Source organism: Vipera berus (genome assembly GCF_964194415.1).
Source record: "Vipera berus genome assembly, chromosome: 6".
NCBI lineage: Eukaryota > Metazoa > Chordata > Lepidosauria > Squamata > Viperidae > Vipera > Vipera berus.
The window spans coordinates 59971324-59992752 of NC_138208.1; the positions used below are offsets into that span (position 1 = coordinate 59971324).

At 37.6% G+C, this 21429-nt stretch overlaps 1 protein-coding gene across 12 annotated transcripts in view; it reads left to right on the top strand.

The window, feature by feature from the left end:
- Positions 1-21429, top strand: part of UBN2 (ubinuclein 2) — a gene marked incomplete at its 5' end in the record, with an annotated part of 84840 nt that overhangs the window by 23236 nt on the left and 40175 nt on the right. For all 12 annotated transcript variants that reach the window (XR_014026813.1, XR_014026814.1, XM_081330472.1 and 9 more), the window contains 4 exons: positions 643-756; positions 1762-1905; positions 19107-19157; positions 20195-20237. Coding sequence is in view for 10 of the 12 variants with exons in the window: in XM_081330472.1 (XP_081186598.1) it covers positions 643-756; positions 1762-1905; positions 19107-19157; positions 20195-20237 (352 nt within the window). The remainder of the gene's footprint in view (positions 1-642; positions 757-1761; positions 1906-19106; positions 19158-20194; positions 20238-21429) is intronic.

Genomic DNA, 21429 nt, shown 5'->3' on the forward strand with positions numbered 1-21429 from the left:
TAATAGGTAGATGTGAATGTCTGACAAATCTTGTATCACTTATTAAATAGTTTTATAACTGTGAGACAGGACCAGATTGCTTTCCCATAGCTGAATTCTTAAGTTATTTTCAATGCAGTCATACAACTGACTCTTCTTGTCTCATGAAGGTCTTACAAATTGGTAGTTTTTTCATAATTCTTGCAATGAACTAAATGGAAATTGGCTCATTTCAGTGTCCAAAATATGTGTAGATATTCAGTAACTTTTAAGGTGATGGACTGCAAATATCAACTTCTATCTAGAATACCAGTGCATCAACTGCTATAGGAAAAGAAGTGGCAGAACCTAGGGTTGGAGTTAAAAGAGAGATCAGTCTATACTCCGTATGTGGCCACAAGTTAACTAAATCCAACCACCCTTGAATTCCTTTGGCCCTTATTTAACACTAAGCATACGTTAACCTTCGTTGAATAGATTACTGATCATAGCCATGATTAGCAATACATCAGTTTAATTGGACCTTCATAGAGACACATAGAGACCAGACAATTGCAAATAAGCAACCAGCAGATATCTGAGTCTCTCTGGCAATGTAATGATGGGGAAGTAAGCATATCTGTTTCTACTGTTTACAATACTGTGCTTACTTTTTTGCTCCAGAATGCAAGCAGAAGATGAGCGAGACAAGAATGGTTCAGAAGAGGAAGATGATGAGAAACCAGGAAAGAGGATTGCAGGTCCAAGAAAAAAATTCTACTGGGATGAGACAGTGAGGTATGATACTATATTGTTTGATACTCCACTAGAGGTATCATAAATTACCATAGCACAGCCTAATAAAATTTATTTCAGATCAGGAAAAAAAATTCTTGGACTTTTTTTCCTGAGATGGAGCATAGTCATAAATGTAAATCCACAATAGCTAATGCATGCAGTTCTGGAGTGGAAATAAACTGCATGGAGGTATAACAGAAATAAGACTTTTAATCTTGGCTAATGTGAAGCTCATCTTTCTTGCTAATTTACTTCTTCCTAAGTGCTATCTAATATTCACTCTGTATTTTCTGATACTTTTCACTGCATAAGGATTTGCCAACTTGGCTATATTGGCATTCTTGTCCCAGAATCTTTGCTTTTATTTGGATTATGTAAAGGTCTGTCCTCAGTATTTAATTTGTCTTAGCTCCCATGTGAGTGATTATCAGAAGAGAAGTTAAAAGGAGTGTCAAAAGAAGTGGAAATAATTTTGTTCTATAGGCTAGAAATCTGAAATGTGTGGTGATATTTGCTTTCATTCTCCACCAGCTTTATGAGTATGAAAAAGGAAGAAACTCATTTTCATATTCCCTCCTCAACAATATTTGAATTGAACTGAATTGAATACAATACTTTATTTGGCCGTGTGATTAAATATACAAGAAATATTTCTTCAGTGCAGATTTGCTTATCTTCATTTCTTAAACCCATTTCTGTATTTAAGTAACTTTTATACAGTTTCACTTAATAAATTCTCAATTGTGGGAAATTACTATCTATGGATTGCAGTGTTCTTGGGTAAGAAATGTCCAAAAAAATGGAAATGCCTGTTTTAAATTATAGAAAAGATAAAACAGAGTACAAGAAACTGAAAAACCAGTTGTATTATATCTTACCATATACCATGGTTAGCTAAAAGTTATTGTTGAATAATTCTATTTTTAGAGAAAATGTGAAAGGTAAATGAGTAACTTTGACAAGTGATGCTTGATGTACTGAAGACAGCCAGGTTTATTTCAACAGGACTTTGCTGTGTAATCTTGTCAAGATAAAGCTGGATTGCTATGAACTAGAGCCAATTAAAAGTCAATCTGCAGAAGATTACCTCAAGACATTTATGGAGACAGAGGTGAAGCCTCTTTGGCCAAAAGGTTGGATGCAAGCTAGGTATGGTATCTACTTAAGACTAATATTCTTATTCAGACTTTATGATATATGATGAATTAAGTTTTGTCAGAATTCAAGCATATGCTATTTTTCAGATCCTGGTTATAAAATATTTTCTGAATAGTTTATACAAAATCATTACTGCTAGAGTTTCCAAATTAGTGTCTATATGGGCTAGAGTAATATCTTGATGCCTGTGATGCTCTTATTTATTCTCTTTTCTTTTTAATCTGGTAATGCTACATTACTGAGAAAGTGCAAAGATGATCCATCCCATCAGCAAATGGAAATTACTAATTGCATCCCATAATGCTTAAAACTACAAAATAAACATAAGGCATTATTTTCTGGAAAATCTAACAGTGTAGATAGCCACTAAATCAGGGGTGTCAAACTCAATTTCATTGAGGGCCGCATCAGCATTGCAGTTGCCTTCAAGGGGCCGGGTGGGTGTGGCCTGGGTGGGCGTGGCTAGTGTGTGTGGCCTACTGGGTGGGCGTGGCCAGCTCTACATCGTTCGCCTCAAGGGTGCCTATGGGGGCCTGGGCAGGAGTGGGACAGATCTGAGGGTCTCTGGCAGGAGGAGGATCTCTGGGCCAGGGCCAAGGCAGTGGGGGCCGTTCCCTCACTGTTTCCAGGATGGCTTTGCGGGCCACATGAAACCACTTCGCGGGCCGGATCCGGCCCCCGGGCCTTGTGTTTGACATGTCTGCACTAAATACAAAAGAAACATTGTTTTATATTGCCACGGGGGGGGGGGGGAGACCAGGGAATATCTTGTTGATCAGTTTGGTATCATTTAATTGTAGTAACAATTATTTGTGGTGGGCCTACACATATTTTAAGGATATTAAGTCAAATAATCTTACTGTTGCAGCAAAATGTGACACGTGAGTTGAATCCGACTTACCCATCAAATGCAAATAATTTGGATTGATGCAGTTATTCATAATATAGGCTGTGTAGTAAAGTTATATTCTTTTAAAAACATGAGCAGAAACTTCAAGGGCAACCCCATGTGAAGCTCATTGCATTAATCCTGTCTGAAGATAATGAAGACAAAGATTGCTGTTCTCAGAGTTTTGTACTCCAGAAATGGAGCACAGCTGGTCTTGGTAAAGGCATTCAGGGCTGTGTCTTCATCTATGGATCCAAGTATAACTATGAATTGAAGAGAAACACCATAGTTGTAGACCTGGGCCTCCCCAACTATGTTTGCTGGATGGTCACTCTGCTCTAAAGCTATCAACATCAGGAATGAGATCAACACTTGTAATACAGTGCCTTCAACCAGTCATAGGTGGTCCAAGACACTATCATGATCAGTGTCAAAACCAGCTAAGGTCTAATAAAATAAGGACAGCTACAGTTTTGCTGTCCATTGCACAAGAGCAGCCTATTGCTGTTTTTGTCCCATGCCTGGATTTAAGTCCTATCTGAAAATGACCCAGCTAATTAATTTCACCCATGATTCTTTGCCCTGGATTCCCATAATCTTCTCCATGATGTTCCATAAAAATGGAAGGTTGAAGGCTGAAGCTATCTAATATGGCGAAGTTGGAGACATTGTTTTCATCACAAGCATTCCAGATATCTTTTCTATCATTTCATAGGATCTCTGATCAGGGATAGATTGTTAGAGTGCATTCTTTTTCTACCTTAGCAGTCTCTATGTTCTCTCTGTCTCCTAATTAAGTTTATGGAAGCTACCATATTGCTGGAAATTAAGATTATTGGTGTTTGTCATTTTAAGCTTTAATAATAGTTTAAACTTATCCATTTAATTGTTTTAATTATAGCAGCTTGGTTTTTTGATATAGATAAGAAATTTCAGGTTATGACAAGCTTCAAGATTTTTTTAGCTTTGATCTGCAGCATGGTGAACTATGCACAGGTGCTTTGAAAAACAAAACGCCATTGTACCTAACTCCCAATCAGCCAGAGTAATGGAGAATTTATGGTAGTCTCAGAATTCTAGACCTATAGTAAAGAAGTAAGTTTAGAATTTGGGGTGGAAAACTGCTATTAAAATAACAACAAACTTCTGTCTTTGCATTTGCTTTTTTGTACATACTATTGCCAAATGTAGCAAAATCTAAAGTATGTCTGAATGGCTTTTTATGGACTAACAGAGCTGCTCATTTGGACGATTAAAAACCAAAAAGCTTCCTTCTCCAGACACCATGATAATGTTAGGATAGTTCATTCATTGCCTGAGAACACTTAAAATAGGAATAGGCTTTTTTTTTTTTAGAAAATGGGCAAAAGCGCATCTATTCTTTTATACCTCCTCTTCTAGAAATGGTAGAAAAAAGCTGAATAGTTTGGTTCAAATGTTATTGAAATGGAGAATTTAACATGCGAGCATGCTTGATAAGCCCTGTCTTTAATGTAATGTATTGGCTTTCTGTATGAAGGAAGCCTATATGCATAACAGTGTTGATTTCCTTGTTAGCCAGAATCTTACATGGGAGTTAAAATAATATCTCTTCTGCAGACATTTGTATTTCACCTAAATGCCTGCAAGGAAGCCAGTTTCACTAGAGCAGGGGTAGGCAACCTCGGCTCTTTTATGACTCATGGACTTCAACTCCCAGAATTCCCAGGAATTCTGGGAGTTGAAGTCTATGAGTCATAAAAGAGCCGAGGTTGCCTACCCCTGCACTAGAGCAACATTAACAGATTCATTTATTATTCAACATTATTCCTTTATTTTGGTAATGCCTGAACAGGGCTTCAGCTTTTTAAAAAAATGAATTCTGAAGATTATAGCGCAGGTTTGAAAGTGGTTATTAAAAGGTAGAAATCAATACTTATCCAGGACCGACTGGGAACCTGCAGAATCTGTTAAAAAGTTTATGTAACTTGAGACAACTTTAATTTTACTCAACTATTTTAATGTGCAATATTATTTAGAATCACAAGAATTGTAGAAATAATTTATTAACTACCCTTTAATGCATGGGAAGAGTCAGTCTATGCAAAAACAGCAGGTTGCTGTTATTCATGTACATGATGTATATGAAAAGGATTGGCATGTTAGGATACAAAAATTTTAAGTGGGATTCAGTATCCCAAACAATTATTTTGATTAGTTCTTTATTTATAATTAAGACAGTCTAGTGCTAGCATACTAACAATGTGAATATATATATTCAGAGTGAACACATTTAAAGTGGCTTAAACTGAAAATCTTACTTTGATGTAGCAGTATTACAAATTATGATCAATTTATGAAACTTCATATCTTCTGTTTGCTTCATTGTCTTGACTACTTCAGGAAAGTAAACTCAAATACATATATTTCAGTGTATTAATTATTAATCTTTCTTAGTGCCTTGTTTCAATTGTTTGTTGCTTGATTGGGACAAATGTGGCTCTATACACATGTAACCTTAACAAACCTTTTGAGGATTAGAAATTACAAATGCTGAATTTAAAAAGTTGGTTAATCGGTTGTATAATTGTTGGCCAAAATTTTTATTCAAGAGTGATTTGGTAACAATAACACAATCTTTAACCAACCATTAATGTATATTTAGTGTGGTACTTATATATTTGGCACTTTATGAACAGTGAAACCTGTTTTCAGCCTTAAAAAATTTAGACTGAAAAGATAAAAACAAGTCACAAAACTTTAGTCAAGGTAAGAAAATATAAAAAGCTTGGAGATGGGTGGGTAAGAATGAGCAGCTTACAAATGAGAGTGTTTGGGATCTTGATTTGTGGTGGGTTTATAAAAGTGTGTAACAGTAATTATTATTAGGATAATAGAAACATAGTTGAACATGGCCATTTGGGTCACTGGGTGATTACTCCAGGTATGTATGTACAGTACTATACAAGCTCCCTTCTGCCCATAGATGCTCATAGCCTGCTTAGAGCAGGGATCCAAATAAAATATTCACGATAAATGATTTTACATCTTCTGTCTGGTTAGATTAGAGCTACAATCTCTTCATAATCCTTAATAGACATTTTACAACTTCTACTTTAAACTCCTGTCACAACCACTTTTTTAAACATTCAGTAGCTGTTTTATCTTTCTATAGCTTAAATCTATTAAATACTCTGGAATAGAGTCTAGGTCTTGGCATCCTTTTGATATTATCTCTACTCAGTCATCTGAAAACTTAAATTTAGGGGGGTGGGGGATTGTGTATATTTCTTTATACAACTTTCTTCTGGTTTGTTGGAACCCTTCTCAAAGAATAGCATTCAGAACTGAACAATATTTGGGTCTCACCTATACAAAGTAAAATAAAACCACTATTTTCTATAATTTGTAAATTAAATTTTTCTTGTCATAGCTTAAAATTATATTCCCCCTCACTTTTTTGCATTCAAATTACTTGCATTTAGTTTGTAATCAATTACTCTTTGAAGAGCTTTTTGAGTTAAAAAAACCTGCCTGTGAAATTTCATCCAATTTAAGCTAGTTCCTAGTTTTGAAATGTCAATTAATTTTACAAATGTTTCCTTCATTTAGAAACTATACAATCTTCCTGGGCATTACTTTGTGTATGTGTGCTTGCACATTCTTTTGAGTCAGTGTTGACTCCTGGCAACTGCTTGGACAAGTTCCTGCAGTTCTCTTCGCAAGTTTTCAGAAGAGGTCTACCATTGCCTGTATCCTAAGATTGAGAGAGTGATTGACCCAAGATCACTCTGTTGCCTTTGTGCCCGAGGCAGGAATACAACTCATGGCCTTCTAGTTTCTAGCATGATACCTTAACCACTACACCAAACTGGTTTTTACTGCTATACCTATTGGTCTGGTTTTGGGTCCTTTAATTCCTTTTGATGATAGATAGAACATTGGCTTTACTGCAGTCATCTGGCACCTCAGCAGGTTTTTTTTTTTAGAATTTTTAAACAAATAGTACATACAAGTTTGGCCGAGTGCTCAACAAATTTCTTCAGTAATCTAGAATGGGGATCATCAAGTCCTGGAAATGCCAGCTTATTTGAAATAAAGAGGTACTTCCCCACCCCAACCATGTAGATATCTATCTCAGGCATCAATTTTACCCCTCCCTCCTCTTCAGAGTTGCCTGATAGAGCACATGACTTCTTGTAGGAGAGAACTGAGATGAAAAAAAATGCCTTTGATTTATTATGCTACTGTTTTTGCAGTCTTCACTTATTGATTGATTATATGTCATCAATTATTTTCAACTCCTAGCAATCACATATTTTCTCCATGATGATTAACTCTTATTCCTTCAGTTCTCCCAGTGGTACATTCATCATCAACGTAACTGAGTCCATTAATCATGCTACTCCTCTTCTCTTTCTTTCAGCTTTCCTAGTGAGCTGGATCCTAGTTCTTGCTTAATGAAAGTCACTTAGCAACCATTCAAAGTTACAATGGATTTCCCTAAAGCTACTTAACCACCCATTTTCAAAGTTCCAATGGCCTCAATCTTTCCCATACTCACATGATCTCATTTTGGGCTCTCATCAATCACTTTGCATTTACAGTTGTTTGCAGTGTCCTGTGATCACATGACAATGATTTTTGGCATTTTTTTGCCAATTCTTTTTTGAAATTCTCAATTTCCAGCAAAAAAGTCCATTGGGAAAAATGGACTTGTTTAACAACTGCAGTATTCGCTTAATGACTGCAGCATTTACTTAACGACAGCAGCAAAAAAGGTCATAAAATCAGGCAGTCAATGGTGACCACCTAATGACTGTGCTGCCCTGCTCCCCACACACACGGCACAGACAGCAAGAGTTCTACACGTATTTATTTAAGTCCCGCACACAGTTCCTCAGAAAGCACCCCTGTTGTGAGGTCCAGATTCTAAGCTCAACACAAGAGTCACTGGATAACCCAAGTCCAATGGGCACACACTAAGTCGAGGAAAACAGTCCACGATTCAAACAGGTCAGGATACACGGCAGTAGCACACAAGGCACAAAACTGGACATGTTGTTCCAGCTACACTGAAGTCCTCAGGGCAAGATTAAATAGGCAATGCCAGTGCAACCCTTCATGAGAGGCGAGGCTGCTTCCTCACGAGTAGTCTAGCTGACTGTTGTGCATTTCTTCTCTACATGTCCTTGGATCAGGAGGAGGTGTAGACTGCACCTTTTTCCCATCGCTAACGGGCAGCAGCTGCTCCCAGTCCTCTCCTGGAGCTTTCTGGCTAACTTGTTGCAGCTGTGACTTGCCTTGCTCAGCCTCAGCCTGCTGTTTATCTGGCCAACCCAGCTGAGGCTGCTCTGTCAGGCTAGCACTCTCCAAGCCTCAATCCTGACCTACACCAATATATCTCCATGCTTTCTTCTGTTGACTGAAACTCACCCTCTTCTGAACTCGCCTTTGGAGAGGGCTCCAGGAGGGTATCCATGAAACTGTATGACTTATGACTATAATTCCAGGCTCAATTATTCTCATAAATTGAGGACTACCTGTAGGATATCTTAGTCATTTGTGCCTTGTGTGAGAACTCTGGGTTGATTTGTTCAGTGATCCATTGGTTTATTTTCTTGAATGTCCACAATATTCGTAAGAGTTTTCTCCAATCCCAAAGTTCTAAGGCATCATTACTGTTCATATCCTACTTCATTAAAGTCCAATTTTCACTTCCATAAAGCATCATAGGGAATACCATGGCTTGCATGATTTTGATCTTTGTAGGTATAGAAACACTGTGGAATTTGAATATATTTTTCAAGGCCTTCATGGCTGGCTGCTTTTCTGCTGGTGTTAGCCTGCAGTGTATTTTTGACTGTTCTTGTACCATTGATTGATCCTAGTAGGTAAAAGCTATTCACCATGTTGCTATCTTCAGTTCTAAGGTGACTCTTAAGTAGACATAGGATATTGATGAGATATAGGCTTTTCAGGCAGTATGTTTATTTATTTATTTTATTTATTTTTATTACATTTATATCCCGCCCTTCTCCGAAGACTCAGGGTGGCTTACAAGCTTAGCAGTAGCCTTCATTCTATGTATATGCCTGCTTGTTAGGGCTTTCACACACACACTCCAAGCGGCATTATTACAAAGTCAGCTTATTGCCCCCAACAATAAGCTGACTTTGTAATAATTGTGTAGTATTTGTACTTGGGGCATGGGAAGGTGTTTTATTTCTTTTACTCAAAAATTCACAAAATTGTGTATTTTGCTATTAATACAAGAGGTTCCATGCGTAGAGAGGATTGGAGGAAGTACATTTTTGTGAATAGATTTTATTTTATTCAGAAAATTATGGTAAAATACAAACTTCAAAAAAAAAGGAAAAAGAAATTTTACAAAACATTAGAAAAGAAAAAGTGCATTAAAACACACACGCACACACACACATCCCCCCAATTGAATGTTGATAAATATTAATAATTAACAATATTAATACCCATCTTTCAAGGCAGGCCCAATATCTGTCATCCATCTACTATATACAGAGGCAAAGTAGTTAACGTGAACCAACCAAAGTTAAACTTCAAAGCCCTCTGTTAGCAATCTGTTATTGTATTTAACTTATAAAAAGTCTACAGTCACTATAGTCATTATCTATAATCCGTCCAGAATCAAATACCTTCGTTTGATTCTTAATAATAAAACTTCTTAAGATTTTGGTTGAAAACTTTCCCAACAATTCTGTCTTATTCCCCCAAATCATAAACCTCTGTTGTCAATCCATTTTCCCAAAAAAAGTCCAGTCCAAATCGTTTTCCAATTAGATTTAGTAAGTCAATTCCCAATCACCATCAGTCTTCTTAAGAAAGTCCAGTTCATCACTCACTGATAGTGTTAATTGCAAATCTGTAAAACCCATAACCCCTTCAGCCTTCTCCAACAAACCTGCAGTTTCCAAACCAAATTCTTTTTCATTTAAATCTGCCAATAGCAATTTAGATTCCAATCCATCCAGTTGTGAGCTTGTTATGGCTACAGTTGCTTGTGTTTGAATATCCTCTTTAGGTTGATTTAAAATTCTGTTATCAAATTTTTTACCAAAGTTTTCAATTTGAATTTTTAGGTTAAAAAGCATTCTGTTTTCAAAGGCTTTTCAGAGGGCTTTATCTTTAAGTTGGTACATTATTTGTATTTTAATATAATCCTGTAACTGGGCATTCACAACCAGACATTTTCCCAGACTTTCCATGACAGGGATGTTAGACATACTGTAACAAAGTATCCACAAAGAACATTGAGATAATACTTCTCACTATAAAGAAGGATGGGAAAAAATAAAATTTCCATGACACATTAAAAAAAATTAAGATCAGAGATTTTTAAAAGTTAAGAAAATGTGAAATCCCTGCAATGAAAATCTGATACAACAGATCACTTTCACTACCCAGAAAATCTCCATCAACTTTGAAAGTGAAAGTAATTCAGACAGCAGCGTGAATCAGTGAAAAAACATTAAATAATTCACATTCAAATCCAGCAATGGGTTAAAGTGAATCAATCTTCAACAAGTCAATTAACTTTTAAAAGAAAAATAAAGGTAAAAAGGAATATTCAAATTGTGCAGGTAAAACCCAGGCATGCTTAAAAAAACCCAAACACCTGAGAGAAAAGAGACCCAACTCTTTGACCACTCCTACCAGAAATTGCAATCCTCAAAATTCCTCTTCCCAGGAGGGTCTACAATCATCTGAGATTCATCTTGGTTCTTTTCTAGGTGCTCCCGTTGAGATCTAGGGAGTCAACTGCCAAAGAACCCGTTTTGGCAGCAAAATCAGCTGTACATTGGCAGGAGAAACAAATCTCCCCAGCACTCAGCATGCCATCTTAGGGGAAGTGGGAAAAGCATATTTTCTGCAAAGAAGTTAAAATTTTTGAGAGAAAAGAAAAATTGATCTTTTTCCCAGTGGATATCTGGTTTGTGAGTTTGTAGCCAATCTTTGTCTGCTCTCAGGATATAAAAAAGTTGTGTTATACAGTAGCAAGAATTCTGCATAATTTATTGTGGGGTTGGGTATTGCAAATTGGATCCAACCAAAAGAGATTGACGTGTCAGTCATTTCCATTAGCATTGACATTCCAGCAACTGTTTATGTAAGGCAAAATGACACACTGTAGCTTTATCCATGAAATTAGTAATTGCACCCAGCTGAAAGTTGTATTTCTGGGGCTTTGTGGGTGTGAAGACTAACAAGGATAATAAAATTCATTTCCCTGCTGTTGGTCTTCAGAACTCTTCTTAATTATTGAGCGGCTGTCAAACCTTTGGAAGGGAGCTTACAAAGTTTTCCAAAGAGGAGGCTCTAAAGTAATTCAGATATTTACTTCTGAGGTGACACATATTTCCGCAAGTATGACTTTTTACAGTCAACTTAAGAGTATGGAACTTTAGCAGTACTATCATAGCTAGTTGTACTAGAGCTCCCTAATAAAAGCACACAGCAAGGGGCGCTTTTTAAAGTATCTCTGCTGCAAAGATTGTCTCACTGTTCCTATATATACAGGCTCCATGCTGTTGGAGTTTGAGGAGACAGCAGGATGGTGGTGGAGGGTTAGAGATTATGAAAGTCTGCAAAAATATCTCCATTGTACTCCTTATGCTTCAATTCCTTCTGCTCTCTGCCAATCAGCATGTGTTACTGAAATTGCTCTTCTAAATTTTCTGAAGTGCCCTGTCTTACTAATCCATTCCTCAATTTATCAGAAAGTCCTTCCAAAAACTGGTTAAGCAAGGCAAAATCCAGTACATATCTCTGATATACAACTAAAAATCAACTACCTACTCATGAACACGATTATTTCCTTGCTTCAGCTTGTAAATCTCCCAATTTGCGATGTCTCTTATAGCCACAATATCAAAAGCAGCTCTAAATCTTTGCATGAAATTCTGGTACCGGTACTTATCTAAGACTGCATCATTGCTCTCAATGAGCGGAATTGCCCATCAGGCTGCTCCTTCCTTCAACAGGCTGAGAACGAAGGCTACTTTACTCCGATCAGTTGGAAATTCTACTGGTCTCTCCACCATGAATAATTCACATTGAGTAGTGAAAGTCAGGAATTGATCCTGTGCCCCACTGAACTTCTCCAGCAGACTTCCAGGAGATCAAAGTAACAGTGGCTGTGGGGCAACTTGTGGGGCGACTCCCAGCTGAGGTAAGCTTTGTCCCAGATGCTGTGCTCGCTGTATCATGGCACTGTGCAGGTTCATTATTTCTGTATCTAGCTCATGTTGATGCTGCAATAATGCCTCGGCCACTTGTGCAGAGAAGTTGCTTCAAGGATCTGTTGTCATATTCCAGGTCTTTAAGGCAAGTTCTGATGCCTCTTTACTGAAAGACAAGATTGTTGTCAATGCTTTGAGGTAGACAAAATAAAAAAGAGGAGCAGCATCTGTTTCAGGAATGCTCTATTGTGCCAGGATACAATAACAGTCCTGAAAGCAAATAAATCTTACACCAAATAAAATCGAAATGGGATTATTTTGATTTTTTTTTCTCATGCTTTCTTCTTTTGCAAGACTGAATCATCTTTTCTAAACCTCTCCCTCTCTTAATAGTTTGTTGATCCGTTCCCCTTTCTCAAGGCCATTTACATTCCCTCACATTGTTGTGTCATACAGTATTTATAAAAATAAATCTCAAATAATGTACTTTTGCAAATAATTTACCTTTTCAGCCAACAGTGCAGCATTATCTGCATAGAGATGTACACATTTATATTATCAAACCATCTGTTATTATCACCAGCTTATTATCAAAGCACTCATATACATTTATCCATACATTCTTCTCATAGTAGATGGCTGGATTGCTGGATGCCACAGTCTCATGCCAGACTCTCAATCAAGGCTAGATCTGTATAAGTGAGCCTGGAAATGTGGTGTACATCACAGAGATCTGATTTACATGGAGATGTAACCCTGTTTGAGATTTTCCTGCCAGGTTTCTAGCTGCTCCATTAGCGTCAGTATAGTAATTGGGGAGGAGGTAAAGTAGTAACTTTGTGAAAGTTGGCAGTGACCAGAAGCACTTCCTCAGAGCTGACCAGTTAAATACCTGTATGATACATTGGGCTTTAGAGAAAAGATGAGTGCCCTTTCTGTACCATCTGCTTCAGTGACTTGCAGTATGTCTGCCCAAGCTTCTGGATCTTTTGGGCATTTTGGTGGTAGAATTCCCTACTGCAATCTCTATTTTCTATAGAAGAATCATCTGTAGAGAATTCATTTCTTCTGTAGGGACCACAGACTTATTCAGAAGATTTTGGGTTCAGCATGCAAACAGATGGCCATACATTAAACATTAAACCCGGTGTTTACCTCAGAATTTATAGAATGTAATCTGAGTATGGAGAACTTTGTCTTTATATGTCATTTTTATACCATTTTCTATCTTAAAAAATACATTATCCACTCAACTCATCTCTACATGATTTGTAAACCAGTTAAAATAGATTACCGTAAATATTAATTCTCAGACTTTTCTGAGGGCATGTGGATAATTTCTAAGCAATCTTCCAATCAGTTATGCCATGTGCCTTTCCAGTCTCAGGAATATGGAGCCAATGTGAGTGTTGGATGAGATTGTCCTTAAACAGCCTTTCCTTCCTCACAAAGGGTTATTTGATTTAGTGGGGAGCTGCAAGAAGTGAAGATACACTAGAGCAACAATTGAAACAATGAAGAAAATACGTCATTGATGATAGTTGATACCCATATTGACTGTTTGGTGAAGGTGGCGAGGCATCAGTTACAGAGAGTCCTGGAAGAACAGATTTTTCCAGACACTTTACTTTCAGACTTCAGGCATGAATATGGTTTGGAAACAGTGCTGGTCACCCCAGTGGATTACCTCTGTTGAGACATGGATATAGAGAGAGTATGTCTTGTTAAATTTCTCAATGGCCATATAGTATATTTCTGTCTTTCTATAAAAATTAGGGCTTGAAGTGCTGCTTGGTAGTGATTCCATTTTTTCCTAAGTGAGGGGTTCCAGTCAGCATATGAAGAAAAAGGATGTTAGTGTATGTGGTTGCTCCAACTTTGGTTAGTGCACTAACTGCAGGCCCTTTTAAACTGGGAAGCCTGGTAACAGTAACCCATGCCCTTATATCACCTTGTGTATTACTTTGTATAATATACTCTATATGGGGCTGCCTTTGAAAAAAAAAACAAGCTTCAGCTGATGCACAGGCCTATCTGCTGACTGAAGATAATAAAGTTAGCCATGTAATACTTATGGCATTGATTGCTAGTTGGCTTCCTTCCTCATAGCTTCCTCCTTTGAAAAGGTTGTTGAGGATCTTTTTCTTCCACAGAACATTTGTGTGCCGGGGTGTGAGGGCACTATGATTAGTTACCCATCATAGTGTGGTGTTTTTAATTGTATTGCTTATTCTGTTGGATTTTAACAGCTGTGAGTCTATGAATTAAATGATATTTATGAATATCACTGAAATTCTGACAAGACTTAGGCATCCCTGATCCAATTCTTTCTACTCTTGGTTTTAGAAATTTTTCCCTTGCATGTGCTACTTGTTTGAAATCTTCAATAACATCCAAGGATAAGGACTCTCAAAGCCATTTCAACATCTTTCCTTTCCTTTCCTTTCCTTTCCTCTCTTCTCCTTTCCTTTCCTTTCCTTTCCTTCCCTTCCCTTCCCTTCATTGTTAAGGTGTCTTTCAGATCATTGTTGTTGCTGAAATATCCAGTCTCTTTTCAGCTTCAGTTTCCCCACTGATTGTGGGAATTTATAAATAACTGTACATAGTCATAGTGTGTAATTTCAGATTTGCAGAAAGCTGCATTTAATTTTGTACCATATAGAAGTTTTGTCAACTTCAATGAAATATACAATTTGATAGGGGACCTAACAGTTTATATACAATTGTAGATGTGATAGCACTGGAACAAAATAGTGTCAGTGTTTCAAAGTGAGACTATACAAACTGCCTTCATTTACAAATTCTTTGCTAATGAGTAGCTAACAATCAAGCACTAAGATAGACTGAGAGCCAAATGTGCAAGTACGTGCATGCTTTAGAAATATATACAAGAGAGTGGAATCTTGCCTGAGAGCCAGGTGGCTAGAAAGTTTAGTCCAGAGTAAAAATTTAAGATTACAAAAACACCTAATCTACAACAGTCCAAGAGTCAAATGCCAGGGAAGTTACTGAGCCAGTTCAGGTCAAGGAGCTGAGATTCAGGAGTCAGATCTGGATCCAAGAACATAGAAAATCAGATCCAAGTTTGGTGAGTTCTCAGCAAAGAAGCCAACCTGATGATGGTTCTTCATTGACCTAGATACAAGTGTGGCTCATTTATGGGCATTTGTGATCTTGCTTCTAAAGGAGCTGCATTGCTCAGCTTTCCAAAGTATTCAGTAAGCTCTATTCCTGCATATTATCTGTGAAGATTAGTTTCAGTTGATTGTTTGGCAACTCCTGAGGCTGACAACTTATTGAATCAGACCCCTCAGTGTATGACTCCTTTGAGTTGCTATAAAACCGGAGTAATGATGACACTGGCCCATTTTATTTCTCCATAGATCTTTAGATCAAAAGAGGCTTCAATGGGATTGACAGCAGTAAGTTCTGGAAAGTCCAGACCATTTAGGAATCCATCAAATTTGATAAGGTTTGAAGAGCAGACCAACTTGATGTCCCACACACTGATAAGGGGGAATGATGCCTTGAAATGCAATTTCTGGCCTGAATATAATAGGGAATTGTAACTCCCTTACTAGCCCTCTTGACCCAGAACAAAAAAGTGAGGATATGTCCTATTAACTAAATGACAATTTGGGATAGATTCATGGCCATGAAATTCTGAGCTGACCATATTAGAAGAACCTTACTATGAATACTCTTTGAGGCCTTCAGATGTGTTGAAAATATGACAATTCTCAGTTGTATAGTTTGGAATGGGAACATAATAGCTTTGGTTGCACTTCCTGGTTATATGTGTGATATAAAGAAAAACGAATACAAAAGCAGTATATCAAGGAACAGTCTTAAATCACACTATTTATGTAAATTCTTCAAAGCTCTTCCTTAAGCCCAAGGATTGACTTATTTAAAAAACATGCCTAACAATAATGATACTTTTGTGATTATCAATTATGTACTTCTGTTAATGAGAGAAAACTGTTATTGATCAGAGTTAGAAGAAACAATAGAAAACAGAATTTTGAAGTTGATATTATTTAGTCACTTCTCTATTACTTCAGTCCTAAGATTGGTATTATTAGGCCTTCTATCAATATGTATGTTCCTTAAAGCAAGTTGCTATTTGTGACTCAGTACTTTCTTTTAGAAAAACTAAATATATGTCATATATAGTGCCTTATATTTTACAGTAATCCAAACGAGACATTGTGTATTTGCAGTCCATTATATATTCACATCTGTCCTTCTACTGCAGTTTAGGCATTTGAATCCCCTTACAAACCATGGTTAAACATTACTGTTTTGCTATATCAATTTTTGGGAAGATTCTACAATACTTAAATTTATAGTAATTAAAACCAAATACATTAATTAATATTCTGAACCAATTTTTTTCAAATGGTGGTTAGCATGCGGATAATTTTAAATAAATAAAATAATAAATAATCTTATGGTATATTTACTGTTGCTGTTCAGACAAAGACTTAGTGAGTAGTTCTTCAGCTTTTCAAACAAGTGTAGAAATATTTTCCACTGATTAATATTTTTCAAAGACTGATCTGGATTGAACAGTTACAGTGCTGGCCTTCATAGCAATGCTACAGTGACAAGCATGATTTCTTGGGTCACTCTAGAAATTTACAAAATTACAAAAACTGATTTGGCAAGTTGTATTGCATTATTCAACAAAAAATGCTTGAGCTGTTTGATATTTGACTCACTGCAGCTGAATAGTTAAAGTACTTTGTGAGGAGATGGGTGCTAAAATCTGCTATTCAAAATTTTCAAATAGGAGAAGGTTTTGGTTGAAAGGATATTAAGCTTGCAGGATTGTTTGATAATAATTGAATGGATCTTAATGTGCAAGGCAGACATATTTGGGCTCTTAAATGTTGAATTGTGAGATGTATTAACTTGATCTTTCCACTGTGCAACTAGAGTAAAAACTTCCAAAAACAGTAGCTTTGGAAGAAGATCTGCCAACTTGGATCAGATTTATGGTTACAGGTAATCCCTGAGTTACAAGTGTTCCCTTAGTGAACGTTCGACGTGCCCCCTAGTGTTTGCAAAAAAGTCCTGAAATTATGAATGTTGCTGCACCACGGCAGTTGTTCACCCTTATGAACAACCACAGTGACACTTCAATGTTCACCCTGGCTATTCCCTCCCTTCCCCACCTCAGGTCTCCCTAGGCCAGTGATGGCGAACCTTTTAGAGACTGAGTGCCCAAACTGCAATCCAAAACCCACTTATTTATCGCAAAGTACCAGGGCTACATCAGCATTGTGGTGCCCTCAGGGGCGGGGGTGTGTGTGGCCCACTGGGTGGGCATGGCTGTTGTCACGGCAGATGGGGTGGGCGTGGGTATGGCCACTTCAATGTTGCTTGTGGGGGGGACCTCTGTGGGGGCCGGGCAGGTTTGGGGGAGATCCAGGGCAGTGGTAGGATTCAGCTGGTTTGCACCGGTTCAGTAGAACTGGTAGCTAATTTCTTTTGAGTTCAGAGAACTGGTTGATGTGTGGCAGAAATGCCGCCCACGATTGGACCCATGCAACACCTTTCCAGCTCTGACATGGTCCTCCATCACTTCCTCCACCACCGTGTTCAATCAATCAATCCCAACTTCTCGCAAAAAAAATCTCGCGAAGTTGGAATTGATTGATTGAACTTTTTTTTTAGTCCCACAAATTTCTTTTGTTTCTGGGACTGCACATGGCGACCAAGGAAGTGATGGAGGAACTGGAAAGAAGATTAGAAAAGAAATGATTTGGCAAGCGAGGACATATGGGTGGTGGTGGGTGGGGCAAGATCTCCAACTCCACAGCAGCAGAGAAATGCTTTCTGGCGCTCCACCTGCCACTTCAGTGGCTGTGTGGGCAGAGCTGCGAAGAGGGCTTGGAAGGGGAGTGAAAGGGAAGAGGGTGGGTATGCAGGTGAGGGGGGAAATCTGCCAAAGACAAAAACCAGCCCCCACCTCGCCCGCCTCCAGCAATTCAGAGAAGCCACCTCTGAGCTGGCTGGCGCTACAGTGAGTCATGCCTGGGAAAAGGAGAGCATCCAAGGCCAGGACGGGTGGGGGGGGGGGAACCAGCCATGCTGGGATGCATCCTGCCACATGGGACCTCAGAGAGTTACTGGGAGGCTGGTTGAAGAGAGGGACGGTTGTGTTTCTGCCTGCTTTATTAACATGGCAGGCTATTAACATGCATAAACGTAAGAGTGCTCCCCACCCATCTCTGGGTCAACAGAGAACTATTTCATTAAAAATAAAAAAGGGTTTTTTTAGCGAAATGGAGCGGGCTGCTTGTTAATAGCCTGCCGGTAATAAAGCAGGCAGAACCCCAACCGTCCCTCTCTTCAGCCACCCTCCCTCTAACTTTGGTTCCATAGGAAGAAGGCAGGCATGTGCCCATCCCTCGCCACTGCCGCTCCTCATTGTCCTGTGCATGCCTCCGGCCCCTCGCCACCGCCATCCTGGCAGATGCTGTGGAAGGGAGATGGCATTAGTGAATGTGTGGGTGAAAGCTGGGAGTGAATTGTGTTCAAGGTATGAGATTCACTCCTCCGAATCCTCATGTTATGAATGGAATGGGCAGGCTCCATTACATTTGTAACTCGAGGACTAACTCTATTGAGGGAAATTTTGATACAATCATTGTTTTGCAGTTATAAAAGATTTCACCATTTGTGATTTTATTATGTTGCGGTTTAGTTTTTATTGATAGTTGTGAGTGGATTTTATGTAATTGAGCTTCACAGAAATTTTGGGATGACATACAGATGTAACAAATTAATAAAGACAAATTTAACTTTTTATACTGCAGCCTGTTTAATATGATCTGATTTAATTATTGTTTGTCATCTGTAGATGATCCTTCATAAGATATTTACAAGTGATTATTTTTATGGTTTGCTTGCTGCAGCCCCCTGCTGTGGCCTATATTGCAGAGGGCTATCAAATTGTAATTTTTGAGTATATTTGTCTTCAGCCACCTTCTTCTGCTAAGCAGGTGTACAAATATATGAGTACATAAAATTATTTGTGAGAAATAATTAATGAATTTGATAAATTACAATTATTTCTTCTCCACATGTCTCTACAGGATGCTTTTTAAAGAAAGCCGAAGTGTTCATAATCATCTCACATCTGCTCCGTGAGTATAACATCAATATATATACTTTTCTTATTTTTCTGCAATTCTTTAATCATGATTGTCTGAATTTCACAATAATTTATGTTTATTACAATAGTTATTGTTTGGATTGTAATTCCATTGGTAATAGAAATTCAAAATTCTAATTATTATGATTTATTCTTGACATATCTAAAAATAAGAATTTTGCAAACAGGTAGCATGCACTGCATTTCCTCAAACATATGAAATTATGCTTTAATATGAAAACAACTTCTGCAGCAAATAGTATAGTAATATTAAACATATAACACTGCTAATCGGTTGACAGAAATTACTATTGATTTTTTTACATTTTTAAAATCATAAAGACCCACTTGTCAGGGTTTCCAAACACCACATGATACTGTATTTCAAACCAACTGCTTCTAGATATTCGTGCATATTCTCAGTGCTTTTTTTGTAAAAATAAAAGGTGCCGGAACTCCCACACGTCATACAACCCGCCTTGCCTACCCTACAAGAGTGAATCCAAAAAAGGTGCCAGAACTCCGTTCTGGGCGTTCTAAAAAAGCCCTGCATGTTCTTACTCCCAGTTATATTTGTAGAGGGTACTACTGCTGTAGAGTTGGTTTATATGAAAAGCAGACATATAAAGCTGTCCTCTAGTGGTTTCCTTTCCTTCATGCTGTAATTACTCAAAATGATATCATCGAAAATATGAAATAACTTTTTAGGGAAAGGCCATTAATCTCCAATGCATGTACTGTTTTCCCTGAAGATTGTCTTGCCTTGTTTTCAGAAGTATTTCTAATTATTCTGGGTATAACCTGGTATAATGCTTGTTGTTCAAAGTGGCACCACCTCTGCAAGAGTCACTTGCTAAAAATCCTGAATTTAAATAAGCTGTTTTCACATGCTGTTTCAATGTACAGATTCTAGATTTAGTTAACCTTCTCTCTAGCAGTAAAATTATAGCAGTAAATTTTCAAAAGTACCTAGTGCTTGAATAAAAACTACAGATATTGTTATAATTATCTTTGCGCTATTCTCTTTAGGACAAAGAAGAAGGTGATTCTGGCACCTAAACCCAAAGGAAAGGTAAATAATTAATTACTTATAAATGAAGAAATAATAGTCTGAGATATACTAAATAGAACAACATTTCAAGTATTTTATTGTAGCTGCTTTGCTTGATTGCTGTGGGCCACCCAGAGTCTTTGTTAGTTGGGTACAATGGTGGGATTCAAAGATGTGAACAACTGGTTCTCTGTGTGGATGCTGCTTCCGGAAGTCCATTCTGGGCTGAGCAACAAAAAATTAGCCACCGGTTCTGCCGAAGTGATGCGAACCAGCTGAATCCCACCACTGGTTGGGTAGTATACAAGAATAATAAATTATTATGGTTGCTTGTACAGTCAGCCAGATGTTTGGATAGGATTTGGCATTTTTATTTTTTTTTATTTTTATTTTAATTCCATTTATATCCCGCCCTTCTCCGAAGACTCAGGGCGGCTTACAAGCTTGATCACCTATTGATTCCAAGGACCTAGGATAGTGCTACAGTAATCAACTCTACCAGAAAATTTATAGCTTTGCAATTTTCTATATGCTGATAAGTGTATGGTGGCTTTATTTTATTTTAGAAACTAGAAAATAGATTATTATCCATTCACAAGAATATGCGGTCACAGCTGCCAGTTCTTTTCTTGGTGTTGGTCTTCATATGCATCAAGTTCTTCCGAAGGACCAATAATAATAATAATAAATTGTGTTGAAGTAATCTACATTTAGATTCACGGTCTAAGACTATGAAAACTTAATAATTAAAGTCCTAACCAAGGACCTAAAAATTATTAAGGTAGCATCTAAGAGTATAGGTAGTTCCAAACAGAGTGATTTTTTTTGGTAAAATTAGAGTATTGAGGTCTGATAAATTCTATATTTCCAAATATTGAGAAAGTCATTTAGGTATTTCTCCAAGGGCTCCAATCACAATATAATAACAGATTTCTTTTTCTATAAGCTTTCAAATTCAATCTGTAAGTCCTGGTATTTTGTAATTTTTTCCAATTGTTTTTCCTAAACCTTTTCAGTAACTTTTCTATAGGGATGTTATGAGCAAGTTGCCTGTCTGTTTGGATCTTAAAAGACTCTCAAGATCTTAACTCACTCATTTTCCAGAACTTTCTCAACTTGATGGTTGCAGTTTTTATTACACTCAAGTCCAAACCTCTGGCAAAGCTTTCATTCTGGCTACTTGAGTTCAGTCCATTATTCCTGCTGTGTATCC